This window comes from Podarcis muralis, chromosome 6, assembly GCF_964188315.1.
Source record: "Podarcis muralis chromosome 6, rPodMur119.hap1.1, whole genome shotgun sequence".
Lineage (NCBI taxonomy): Eukaryota > Metazoa > Chordata > Lepidosauria > Squamata > Lacertidae > Podarcis > Podarcis muralis.
Window position 1 is genome coordinate 36,282,164 of NC_135660.1, and position 14,399 is coordinate 36,296,562.

At 43.4% G+C, this 14,399-nt stretch overlaps 1 protein-coding gene across 2 annotated transcripts in view; it reads right to left on the bottom strand.

Moving 5' to 3' along the window:
* SLCO2A1 (solute carrier organic anion transporter family member 2A1) overlaps positions 1-14,399 on the bottom strand; it is a 59,735-nt gene that overhangs the window by 25,246 nt on the left and 20,090 nt on the right. For both annotated transcript variants that reach the window (XM_028730914.2, XM_028730913.2), the window contains exons 2-3: positions 9,112-9,249; positions 2,492-2,654 (exon numbers count right to left, since the gene is read on the bottom strand). In XM_028730914.2, the coding sequence (XP_028586747.2) occupies positions 2,492-2,654; positions 9,112-9,249 (301 nt within the window). The remainder of the gene's footprint in view (positions 1-2,491; positions 2,655-9,111; positions 9,250-14,399) is intronic.

Here is a 14,399-nt window from a genome sequence, read left to right on the forward strand (position 1 = left end):
AAGACTGTATTAGAGGTTAATGTGTTGAGAAGCAATAATGCCAATGGGTGGCATATTACAAATGTTCTGTCTTTACTAACATATCAGCTTGCCAGATGGAACAATCCCCACTCCCATCTCTGCTGTTCAGGGGGTTCTCTCTCTCTCTCATGCACACACACACACACCAATTTGGGGCACACATGGGCAGGAGAGGGGGGAATACCCTGTTGTGCAGAGCTTCTGCTTACAGGGTTCTATAAATGTACTGCACAAGTTAAGAGAACATTTGAAATAAAAAGTAGCAGCAAATAGCAGTTTTAGGTAATTTTTACCAAGAAAATGACATGGGGGAAATGATTAAACCTTTCTCCCTAGGCCCATCGCACTGGGGCGCCCACTGCTGCTTTTGTTTTTGTTAAGCGTGTGAACTCCCAATCACTGAATTAAAAAATGCATATAAAGTAATGGGTAGTTTGACCATCAGAAACCCTGTTCAACATTGCAACCCACTTCATTGTATAGGAATACAATAAAACTGTTGTTTCTTTAAGAAGGATTAGATATAGTTTCTCCCCCTCTTGCCTGATTAAACTAATTTGACTCTGGATTAACCATTAATAAAAAGAGAAGTCATTTCATTGAAGGAGGAGGCCTTATCTTTGGAGATAAAATCAAGGCACTTCCTTCAGAGAACTTCCCATTCACAGATCGACTCTTCTGATAATTGTGGCAAACTGGGACATCTTCTAAACATCTCTCAAGATGTCTAGTCTTAGTGTGAAAAATCTAAACATCAGAAAATTCATCCTGCACACATAGACCATTGTATCTTGCACACATAGACCAACTAACCTTTACTCAGAGTAGTCTCATTAAAATCAATGACCATGACTAACTTAGGTTCATTCATCCCAATGGGTGTACTTCAAGTAAAAATTAGTTGAATACAATGCAGTCTGGAGTATGTGTATTTTTTTTAAGGTGAACCTTATCTATATAGCAAGAATGTTACCAATATGTTTGCAACAACTGATAACTTATTCCCTTTGACTACAATGAATTCATGTTGTCATTGGGATTGGTCTTTCATTTGGCCATTTCTGCAGCAGCAGTCAACCCACTGGAGATAACAGTGGTTGTGATTTTGGACTAAATTCCATGGAGAAACACTTGTGGGAAAATGTTAGGCTAGAAGTAAAAATCTGTGTAGATGCTGCAGGACAGATCCATGTGCTAGATAGCAAACTCCTGCTGGATCCCACTCGCAAGATCTTTCCTGCAAAATCCACAACGATCTTCAGTTCCATGACGTATTCTGTTATGCTTTTTTTTCCACGGGCATAATTCCAACCGGAGAAGCTGTGGTGTAGGTTTTAGGGGAACTCGGATGCAATTCCTGAGCTTGCCAACAACTTTTGACGCCTTGATTTCCCCCCTTTTGGAAGGCAAGTGGGAACAATGTTTCTCAAGCTTACTTCCTGGCTATGCTACAGATAAATATCATGACAGCAGAACTAAGAGTTGTTATTACCTGATTATATTATATGATTAGAAGGTATTGAAGGAGCCACATGTATGTGCCAACCTTCCTGGAGGAATCGTTCCCCCACCTTTCACACGTCTCTTTCTTTGCAGAGAAGATGGTGACAAGCCTGATTTGCAAACAAATGCCTGGCACCATATCAACTAATGCTGGCTGGTGCCAGCAGAAGCAACAAACCTGCCGGTGCCATTCATGGGCAGAGGGGATCATGGCTTTGCTACCTGGCATGAAAGGAAATTGGGTGGGTGGGGGGAATGCAAAGCCGATCACATGATCATTGGTGTGAAAGCCAACCCCTCGCTTTCCCCGATACAGGATTCTGGCAGAGACAAAAGCAAACACAGAGCAGCTATGCTAAGCAATCCATCATCAGGTAGCAGCCCTGCACATTTTTGGTGGCGTCAGATAATAGTGACACTTTAAAAGAAGCAATTCGATGCAGAACAGCATCCACTGACACAAGACATGAACCAAAACATTCATTGCCTTGGGCTCCCTTGGCAATGATCTGGTTTGGCACACCCATGACAGGCAAGTCATTGCACAGAGACCGCAGCATGCCTCGGGGGACGTTGGAAGCCTGGATGGGTAAAAGCCAAGTGCCTCTAATGTGCAACTGCATTTGCAGGCTTAATTTCCCAGGGAGAATAACATACCTCACAGGATACTGTGAGAACTATGCTACCAAGGATTCTGAAGCAAAACTGCTGTCGCATAGACCTTGACTAAGGTCCCATCTGCACTATACACCCTGAAGAAACTACATTCCCCAGGATTCTTTGGGGGAAGCCATGACTGTTCCCGGCGGTATGATACTGCTTTAAATGTATCATGCAGATAGGAGCCTATGTTTTATTAATTTATGTAAGCCACTATGAGGACACAGCAAACATAGTTTCACAAGGTCCCCAAGCCATCAGAGCAGAGAAGGGCTGAGGCATAAGAGATATTTGGAAATATACATACTGGTTTGTGCTGTGGTGTATTGATATGGGGCTGAGAGAAAATGTGGAAGAGTGAGAAGGAAGGCCCCCAGTGCCAACAGCAGGCCTCCCAGGCCAATTATCCTAGGCCGGTGAACTCGGCTGCCAAAGTAGCTCACAAAGATGATGAGGACAACATTCCCGATCTGTGGAGACATAAAAGTGCACAGATGAGAACATCAAAACAGACCTGAAAGAAGACACCAACCAGACAAGGAGGCACCTCAGTGTCTCTGCTTTGACTTCTGAGTTTAGTTTATTCTGGGATGGCCCACCTCTGCTTTTTGTGTACGAGGTAGCAATTTCCCCCCTGAAGATATACAAAGAGGTAGGCTTCATGGTATTCCCCAATGAGAAAAATGCTACAGGTAGAGTAGAGCAGGGTTTGGCAACGTGACACCCACGAGTGCCAGTCTCAGTAAAAGATCTCAGTAAACATCCTTTCAACAATCCATAACACAAGAAAGACTGTTTGCTCTTTCTGCATAGTTTCTGTTTCCATGGCTCAGCCTCTCCTACACTGAACATGTCCCCTTAAATATGCCCATGTTTCTGTTCTGAACAGGGACAAAAGTGTCCTGTCTGTGAGAGTGACAGCGGCTGATAGTGCTGTTTATGGGATGGCTATTTGTGGGGGGTAGGCCCATGTAACTTTGCAATCCTATTTCTGCTCTTCCAGATGCCACAACCATTCTGCCATAGCCCTATGGCAGTCATTTGGTGTTGAATTATGCTTCCCCTCCACCCCAAATCATGGTACTCATTTGGCATTATTCCAGGCTCAAAATTTGGCACTCTCTCAAAATTTCACTGGCCTAAAAAGGTTGCTGACCACTGGAATAGAGGCTGTAAAACATCTCCTACTTATCTTTTGTAGGACCAAAGTGTTGTGGCTGGGTGTAGCTTAAAACAGGCTACAGCAGTGCCAAGAAGAGAGCTCTCCGAACCCCTAGCTTGCTAGAAATGGGATGGGTCACTGCAGAATTAGGAAAGAGTGGTTCAGCCATCTTTATCATCTAAGACCTTGTATTGCTGGTGAGGCCTCTTCGGGAAACAGCAGTGTAAATAATCAGGACGATGAAAATAGCAGGCATAGCTCACAGGTTATTGTGTACGAAGGGAGAATGAATCTAAAACAGCTTTGTTGTCTGTGTTAGCAGCATCCGCCACCCAAAATCAATTGAGGGCCGAAAGCAAAGGCAAACAAAAAAGAACATGAAATATACTCTGAGTCGAGAGTGGATTTCATGCTCTTTATTCAGCTCATAGTGGTGAGGAAAGTCCCCTCAAAGTATCTGCTTTATATACATTATTTACACAATGGGCTGCACATGATTGGCTAATTCCGGAATTCTCCTGTAGGCCAATCAGGTTGTGGGTTCACTTCTATCTGGAGCTGGATTGGGTGGCTCCTGCCGACCAATCATACTGCTGCATTGTTCTAAGACCAATCAAACTGCTGCATTCTGAATCCTATTGTTCTAGGACCAATCAGACTGCTGCAGTTTGGATCCTATTCAACTCAGTACATAACAGAACAGTTTGGAAAAGGAACACAACAGTGGAGAAGGCAGAAAGAAATAGATTAACTGGATGGTAGTTCAGAGCAAAGGATTAGAAGGGCTAAGGGCCAGTTCACATACTACAAGCTTACTCAACATTTGATGGTCTACAGATTAATGCAAATTATTCTATTGGAAGCACTGCATCCGAGACCATATGAAGCTCCTATCTGTGATCTGTTCTGGTTATTTGATCTGTGAAGGCTGATTCGCACGTGCAAGTCACTGCTTGATGCACTAGCAACCGAAAGTAAACATGCCTATGTTGAACACTCCCCTGGGTGAAAGCAATACCTATGATCATTTAAAGGGAAAAGCAGGGTAGCGTGGTTCTTTTAAACACACGACACTTTCCAAATGTTAAGTGCCCATGATTCACTTGTTATGGTTGAAAAGCAATAAAGCAGCAGGATAACCAACAAATGCAAATGTATTTCTGAGATTGTATTTAATAAATTCTCTGGAGCGTTTAAATGAAGGAATTCATTTTATACATTAAACACTCACACACAATGCAAGCATTAGATGTAAGTATGTCCTCACCAGAGATATTTACAATAGAAAAAAAAAATCCACATACAGCATTCATTTCTATTATTTTTGAAATAAAAGAGATGCTAAAGGTACTTCTGCTCTGTGGAACACAAATGTTTTATTGGTATGTACCTAAATAGTGACGTCCAATCAGATTATTGTGTAAATTTGGACTGTGGCAACATCTGCATTTTAAACATCTTCCTGTACCAATAATGGCCCCAAACAAACATTATTGCTAAACAATCTAGCATTCATTGGCGCCAATTTTTTCCCCACATAATGCAGGCCAACACAGCTCAGTTGAAGATGCTGGCTTACACTAAAGTAAGGATCTGCCCTATGCATAGTTCAACACCCCCCGAATGCATTCTTGAATGGTCAGTACTGCGCAAGAATGTGGACATGTGATTCAAATCAGTCCTCTTGGTGTCTGTTAAAGGGTCTGGATTTTAAAATCTGTTTGGAAGTATGTGGATCTATGGGTTTGGCATGAGCCAATTCCCTTGTTGTCTCAAAACATTTACATGTTGCATGAGATGTAATGGTTAGCCATAACGTGCGGGTTACATAAAGTTAGAATTGCACTGGCTTGGTCCAGACTTTCAGACTAATTTAACATTTGAAACTACAGTAATTGTGCCCAAGTTTCCTTTCTTATATGCTTACATGGGCTCCCCTCCCTGGTTTTGCGGCTTTTGGAACCAATCTAACAAATAAATGAGAAAAACTTTATAATCCCAGAGAGAGTCAGGAAGGGGAGCCCCATATAAAAGTATGAAAGTGTCTGGAAGCAAAAGCAAATGTATTCCGAAAGGATGGGAAAGATAACTACTTGTGGGTTGGAATGGCCACAGATATATGACTGCCCGAGGAATCTACCACAAAGTGGACACCATGGAGGTTTCCCAACTACAAGACAACATCTTTTTTGCATAAAAGTACTGAAGAATTTCCTGTGTCCCCTGCTGTGAATGGAGCAATGTGTTTCAGGACCTGGTTAGAGCATTTCAGGGCACCAGAGTTTGTTTTGTTTAATGGCTCCTGCACATTCATGTCAAAGAAGGGAAGGGCTGTGGCTCAGTAGCAGAGAATATGCTTTTTGCAATTAGGAGTTCCCAGGTTCCATCCCCACCATCTCCAGTTGGGGCTGGGAGAGAACAGGGTCTGAAATCCTGGAAGGCCTCTGCCAATCAGTGTAGACAATACTGAGCTAGACCAACCAATGCCAAGGCAGCTTTTTATGTTGTTTATTTATTTAGCTATTTATTACCATTAATTCTACCTTACTTTTCAGGATAGAAATCCTTCTAAGGTAAAAGGTAAGAAACAATAGGTGGAATTCAGCATAGCCTTAAGGAGACCGTTCCATCAGCACAAACACTTCTGCTTGCCCTATGAAACAACCTCTCCTTTCCCTCACCCTACATACTGTTTGGGGGAAAGAAGATTTGGGGGAAACACGGGGAGGGGGATGGAGGGGGGGAAACCTCATTGAGGTAGCAGCCCCTTGCAAATGGGTTGGTTGAATCTGACCCTATGCTTTTTTAAAAACGTCAACAAAAAATGTCAACATACAAAAAGTAATCAGGATCTTTCCCACAGGGAAAAAGGTACAGCCCTTGAACCTTTTAAAGTAACAATAGTAGTAGTAGTAGTAGTAGTAGTAGTAGTAGTAGTAGTAATAATAAATCAGCCTCAGTATTAGAGATCTCAATGTAAATCCTGGTCAATGATGCTGCCTACACTACTTGACAAAAGAAACGTTTAAAAATGTGATCTAGTTTCAGACACATATACCATGATATAATGGGGCATAATCAATATTTGCTCTTATTTTGCCCTCTGGTCAAGTTCTGTTACTCCTACTACTTAGGGAGAAGTCCATAAAGATGCTCATTGAAGTAGCTGCTTCTCTAGCTAGGTAGAAAGAGTTGCAGAAGCAGCGATTTAGAGTCCTGAATAAAGTAGGAAATATGGATAGCCCAAGAGGTATAACACTGGGGACTGCAGGGTCAGCTCCAAGACATTTTGCTCCCTGACCTAAAAGGGCAAGAAGGTGCATCCAACTAGACTGGCAGGTGAACCTTACCTCAACACCACCAGCAGGACTGTAACCTTCTCTGTACCTGAAGGCAGCAAGCTACCTTTAGTGGGGCAGGCCAGGCAGCTTAGAGGATTTAGGGGGGGGGGGTTGCCACCTGAGAGCTGCCTCGCTCTGTCCAGTGGTTGGGCTTGCCCTGAAGAACTGCTCAGTTTTGATTTTTGCATTCTGTCCATGTATCCCAGGGGCGTTCAAAGAGAAGTGGGTAGCAATTGACATGTTTATGGGCTTCCTCTCAAGTCTCTGGAAGTGGTTGATGCTGGAGGCAGCAACAGGGTGAGAACCACTGGGAGTGATTTTTCTAGAACAGCCCTCAGAGAAAGGAGTGGGAAACAAATCTAAACAGATGGACAGTCACGCTAACACAGCACAGTTTAACTGGTCTTATGTTCTCAGTTAAGTGTGAGGCTTTGGCAAACGCTTTCCCTCGCAGTGCTATGTGAACCAGCGCTGCTCACCCTGATGGCTAACTGCTGGGCCCTTGGATGTCGGTTCTGCTCTGCTTTCTGCTCGTGCCAGGCCCAGAGGCTCATGTTTCCTTCAGGCCCCATCCATTTTATATTTCTGCCCAAGTGCTCTTCGCACGCTGACAGTACAAACTGTGCAAACGCAGCAGAGCCCCGCTTAATTAACACACCTATTTTGTGTTTCCCCCCTAGAATTTGATAGCGTCGCTTGCCAGGCTCCAGGTGCTTTGCCAAATATCAAGCTTAAAAATCAAAGCTGTTCCTGATTGAGTCACTAGGGGCCAAGTTCCAACTTGAAAACTGCTCGAGCAGAGCCAGAACTATATTATAGCACCAGCCACTGCAAAACAGTACCACATGGAGAAATTCAAAGTCAAGGGCAGCCTACTGTTGGTGGGTAAGTAGATGGGAGACTGTATTGCAGTCACTGCTGCATTGGTATTAAGACTGTTTTGCTCTTCTTGGATGGGAATATCTGATGGACAAGAACTTTGGATCGGTCCAGACCTCCTGTTTACGTCCTGCTGTCTTTGCCTGCTTGGAGGCAGCAAAAGCAAGATGGTCCCCATTTTAACCTCTAGCTGTCAATGGCCCTTTGCAGGATTCTGCACTGCAGATGTGCCTCTGACATTTCTGATAGTTTTGGATCCCAGAGCACAAAAGTATCTAAAGCTTCTGCTCTCCTGATCTGTTTCAAAGGGAAGACTGTGCTGGAAGTGACAAAAAGATGCTGGGAGTCATTTCCCGCAGGACGATAATTTCCTAGTGTATTAAAAGCTGAGAAAATTTTACAATATTACAAGCTGAGAAAATTAAGCAGCCCCAAAGCTGCAGAGCTCAGAGCAGGCATTCCCAACCTTCAGCCCTCCAGATGTTTTGGACTACAATTCCCATCATCCCTGACCACTGGTCCTGCTAGCTAGGGATCATGGGAGTTGTAAGCCAAAACATCTGGAGGGCCACAGGTTGGGGATGCCTGGTTTAGAGGTTAGGAAAGGGGAGAGGGCTCTAAACCTGCCAGCTAAAGTGCAATGCAGAGAATTCTGGGAAGCAGAGGCTGCAGAAAATGTTTCAGAAAGGGAATGGGGAAGAACTGGAGTTGGAGGGTCTCCTGGATTCGAAAGCAGGGCAAAGGAAGCAGAGCAAAACCGCAACCGAAGCAGCAAAAGCCGTTGCTGTTGGCTGGGTTCCATGAATGATGTGGACTCCATCCCCGGGGAAAGAGGGATTTCTCATGGGAAACACTGACATAATCTTAATTATGGGGGTACTACAAAGGTGCTGCTATAATAAAGGCTATCGCCGTGTGTAAAGTTCTAGACATTCGTTTTGGATGGTGCAGGGGATGCTGTAATGGTCTGACTCACAGCTCCATAACAAATTGGGGGGTTTCACCTTCTTTTAATATAGCATTAATTAACGTGTAATGCAGCATTACACACCAGATGCGGCACCACTTCTGAGGGCCTGGAAGAAAGCACATATCTATTAAACCCATGGGTGTAGCAGCACTCCATTGCACAGAAAGGTAGGTCAGACTCTCCTCTTTCTCGGGGAAACAGTCAGAAAGCAGCAGGCCCCAAGGCCTCAAAATCATTCTTTCCCACTGCCTCCCTCCCTTCCCAGGATTCTTGTTTCAGAAGGAATTGTCCTCACTAAGTGTCATTCCAAGGCAGCATCCAGTTTGCCTTCTTAAAAACCATCTCTCCCTCGTATAGCCTATTGCTATAGCCTTATACACTCATGATGTAAGCAGCAGTAGAAGAAGGTCTTCTGGGTTATCTGGAATGTGAACTATCATCCTTCTATTACTTCATCAACAATGACCTCATAACCACAGGTACCTAAACTAAGCTCAGGGAAACACAGGGAGTAATGAGGCAGGTTGACCAGTTCCACTAGACGTATGTTGAACCGGTATGCCTCACACAGTTACCTCATGCAAACTGGAGATAAAGCCAGAGGATAAACTGGAGAGGCCAAAGCGTTTCTCGATGGTTGTCAGGCTGCTCTTGAAGTAGGCACTGTAGAGGAGCTGGGCCAGCTGCAGAAGGCTATGGCAGGCAACAAACACCTGTTGGCAAAATGGTAACAGAATTAGGGTCATGGCAAAGTGAGGCCGCAGAAATCACCCTGATCAGGGCTGGAGCATGCTCAGACTGGTGATCCTGGGGTGCGGCCAAGATATTGCCAGAGCGATAGTGTGCATATAAAACCACACTCACAACCCAAAATACAATTGACTCGATTATTTGAATGAAGCCTTCCGGGTTCACTCGGGTTGTCTTTGCAACTTGTTCATGCAACGTTGCTTAGAATCCAGCAACTTCATTGCTAAGCTGAGTTTCCCACCCATGACACACGCCGGAAGCGCCGACACTGAGAAAAGATCCAAACATTGTGACAGGCATTATGAAGAGGACGGGGGAGTCTTTTGCTTTTGTAATTTAAAATGTGATTGATTGACAGGTTTACACAAGCAAATGAGCATTAGACAGAAAATGCATTGTGACTGCTGAAGGCACTGCCTTCTGACTGACAAGAGAGTACCCGTTCCAATTATTACTACTGCTTGACATAAGCATCATGTCTTCATTGCCTCTGTTTAGAGCATGAAATAGGTGCTTGTTAAAACAAACAAGGATGGGAATTTAGCAGTGGGGAGTACTGCTGTTCAGGGTTTCACCCATTTCATCTCATACACATATAATACATTTATAATTCCCATGTGTGCTTTTTTACAAGGGGTAATCAAGGGTACCATCACCTGTTGTTGTTATTGTTGTTGTTAAAAAGTGGGGCACTTACTGTAACAACTTTATGGTGAGTACCGGCACCTATTTTCCTAGGAAAAAAGCACTTATTCCCATAGTTAAAACCACGCTCCAGCCAGCTTGCAACACAAAAAACCCCAATTACAAACATAACAAAAGTAGTCATAAGCAATAAATAAACATCCGAAAGTACACAACAAAAATTAAATAATTTCCCATCTCCACCTCCACATTGTGAAAGAAACAATATTGTTCAGAAAACAGGATGAAGACAGCATAATTTCAAATACTGTACTTCATGTCCCCTAGTTCTGGAGATGGGACAACCCCAGCAAGACTGACTGGCAGGCTCCAATGTCCTCCACCCCCACTTTTGGAATGCATGTGCCAACCAGTAATTTTACCAATAAAGGAACATGAGAAAGCAGGTCAGGAAATGAAGGCAGGACGAGAGGAGGAACCTTATATTGCATTTCTGTAATAGACCAGGAACGCAAATACAACATAATAGGCAGTTTAAAAAATGATTAGGCTTTTCCATATTTCTCTACTTTAAAAACATCACTTGTGGAAAATAAAAATATGTACCGGTATTTACTTAGTATTTACAACTTACAAGAGTTGCTCCATTGGACGGGTCTACTCAGAGGCAAGCCCCAGTGTTTCAATGGTGCTTACTCCCAAGCATGGAATTGCAGGTGGAAAGTTGACATTGGCAAGGTTTCACACACATGATTCAGGCTGCTCAATCTGCAGTTGCACTCTTTCCATAGCATGGGATTTTTATACAGTACAACCTAGCTGTACTTGTCACATAAGGGTGTGTTCTCAATACTGCCTTTAAGTGCAATGATGTTCCCCTCCCCATTTATTTCATAGCTCCATTGTGTTTTCTTGTATTTCATAGCTTCCATTGTGTTTTCTGTTTTTGTACACACCGGGAGCAGGAGGGCACTGACAGAGCGGGGATGTCTTACCCCTATGCTAAGGTGTTTATCCCTTAAATGGCTAGGCTATGAACTTAAGACGCTAGTCAGTGGGAAGATGGCTTGAGCAAGAACACACCAGACTTTAGTAGGTTACAACAAAGTACAGGATATATATGAATTTTGAATAACACCCCACAATCATAGATTACAGAGGCAGCACTGGAAACGCAGCGAGTGTGCAGTAAATGGGAATGTGGACACAGCCTATGCCTTGGGCTTTGAGCTTTGCTTGGAGTCTCTGGCTTAAAGCCCAGGACACAAGGCAAAGCTCAGGAAGCCTGTGGCTGGGCAGCTTTAAGTCTTACATAATTGTAATGGACAAGCCTGCAAGTCTTCTTTTGGTTTGTTTTTTAATGTAGTTCTGGAATCTTCCATAAGGAAAACCAACCGCAGGAGTATTTGAAGAAGGGGGAAATGTAAATGTTCTCCCTTAATTGAAAGCTGGCTGGTACTACTTAGGGAGAAAGGAATGTCTCCCAGGAGAGCAACATTTGTTATGCCTTTATTAACTAAAGCTTCTGCAGCTGTTTGATGAGGATACCAGACACTATGATTCGGTGACAGGGCAGATGTGTCCTGACTATTAGTTATTGAACACTGAAGGGGCAGTGTATTTAGAGACAGAAATACATTTTCATTATGTTTAAAAGGAAGTACACTAGGAAGTTATTCATTAATCAGTACAGAACACATTCAAGTCCAGAGGCCTTATGCATTTCAAGAAACCCCATTTTTTATACTAGCAAGTGACTTTGAAAGGCTCCCTTTATCCTCTCTAGGATTTGCTTGACTTAGTATTATATGCGGTACGGTTTAGGCCTACTCTCATCCTGTCTCTTTTAACACTCAGTTAACATCCATTTTCTAGGAGTGGGCAGAACGCATCACATAAAACCATAGATTAAAAACCACCACATAAAACGCACTCCAATCTTATGGCCTATTAACCTCCCCACTGTTTATCTTTGTAGAAGAGTCCCTAGTGAAAGGCAACCGTTTCCAAAAACTATTCTGCGTAATACAGAACAGGGTTTCCTGAGTCCATGTCTCTCTTCCAGCACACAGGCTGAAAATACTGTTTTGTATTGTACAGTGGTACCTCAGGTTACATACGCTTCAGGTTACATACGCTTCAGGTTACAGACTCCGCTAACCCAGAAATAGTGCTTCAGGTTAAGAACTTTGCTTCAGGATGAGAACAGAACTTGTGCTCTGGCGGTGCGGCGGCAGCAGGAGGCCCCATTAGCTAAAGTGGTGCTTCAGGTTAAGTACAGTTTCAGGTTAAGAATGGACCTCTGGAACGAATTAAGTACTTAACCTGAGGTACCACTGTATTAAATGGAACTTCATAGTACACGCTTTCAAAAACACAGCATGACATTTGTTCATAGAATGACAGTAAAAAAAACCAACCCCAACATAATTTCTCAAGCATTCTGGAAGCTGTTCCACTTTCATACAACCCTAAACCCAGCTACTATTCAGTAGTCATGAAGGAATTGGGAGAAGAGAGGAGAGATGAAGAGAAGGCAAACAGTACAGATTTATATGTCAAAACAAAAACTTGGATCAGATGCTATTAGATTCTGTGCTAGCATCACACCAGCTAAATGCTACAGTGTCTCATTTGGCACATGTGCGAAGCAGAAGGCAGACAAGCCTTTTCCAGCATGTAGGACCCAGGAGGTTAGCAGCACATTTCTGTGCATATCTGCTCAGATGTAAGATGCATTAAGATCAATGAGGCTTCCTCCACATTTAGTGGATACAGGATTGCAGTCTTAAGTCCCAAGTGACAGAAAGGAAACTCTCCATATCCTGAGGCACAGTAGGCTACACTAACAGTTTTGATCTATTTTTAGAGAACATTTTTAAATTGGAAGGAAAACTACTGTTTGCCACACCCCAAAAACACACAAGGAGGAGAAGAAACAGGCTCAGAAAGCACCTTCTTTAAGAGAATGGCCTGGTATGCTTGTCACTTTAAAGTTAAACCATAGTTAAATAAACTAAACTAGGGACGTGGGTGGCACTGTGATCTAAACCACAGAGCCTATGGCTTGCCAATCAGAAGGTTGGTGGTTCGAATCCCTGCGATGGGGTGAGCTCCCGTTGCTCGATCCCTGTTTCTGCCAACCTAGCAGTTCGAAAGCACATCAAAGTGCAAGTAGATAAATATGTACCACTCTGGTGGGAAGGTAAACGGCATTTCTGTGTGCTGCTCTGGTTTGCCAGAAGCGGCTTAGTCATGCTGGCCACATGACCTGGAAGCTATCTGCGGACAAATGTCGGCTCCCTCGGCCTATAGAACGAGATGAGCGCCGCAATCCCAGAGTCGTCCGCGACTGGACCTAATGGTCAGGGTCCCTTTACCTTTATGGTTTAAATGCAAGTGTGCAGCATGCCAGTGCACACTGCTGAAATCATAGGCCCTTCCCTTCTACTCAACTCCTTCTGCTGCCATACTGCTGGAGACAAGTCATAGTCTTGCTTAGAGTTACAAGCCCCCTTTTTGCTTCAGAGACTATTTATTTATTTTATTCCTTAATCATCCCACAGTCTACATTCCCTAGGCCAGGCTTCCTCGGTCCTCCAGATGTTTTTGGCCTACAACTCCCATAATCCCTAGCTAGCAGGACCAATGTTCAGGGATGATGGGAATTGTAGTCTCAAAAAACATCTAGAGGGCATACATTACAACACTAAATAAATAAAACTGCAAAAATCAGGCTTAAGAGTAAACAAAACGTATTACTCACATTGGGAGGGAACAACTTCCTAACAGGACAAAATGCAATGTAAGAACCATTTTCAAAAGTCCAACTTAGAGTTTCCTGTATTTGCCAAGGTTGATGGATGGAAAGGCTATGGGTGGAAATCACCATGGCCACTGGCTGGGGATGATGGGAGCTGCAGGAAGCAACAGGTTCTCCACTTTTGATCTATGCAAAGCACTTTGTCCCAGGACGTGGTCCAAGGGCACAACACACCAACATTGCTGAAGCTATGTGTCTAGATGTGTCTGTGTCTAGATGAAATGCTGCCTGTGAATTCAATGCACACTGATTGGGTATTCCACTGAAGAAAGAGAAGAGATAATAAATTCGAGCACACAGGAAAACTGTCCTGGAAATATTTACTCAGCTATCACTGTCATCCACTTGCTCAGGAACTGATGCTTTATAAGTTTTCTATCATTTTGCTGTTTTGCTTTTACTCTCCTGGTCTGATTTTTATCTGCTGATGTTTCAGCTATCATGCTTTTAAGGCTGTTTGCTGCCCATAACATTTTAAATAATTTTGTTATGTAGCAAACTGCTTGGTGTGTCCCCCACAACAGAAAAGCAAAATGAGAAGTGATGCATTTGATCTAACCTTAAGGAATGACACACAAATTACTTTTGAGAGGGATTGATGATGTGAAGACAGTGAAGATGACAAGCACATAAGACTGAAGAGAA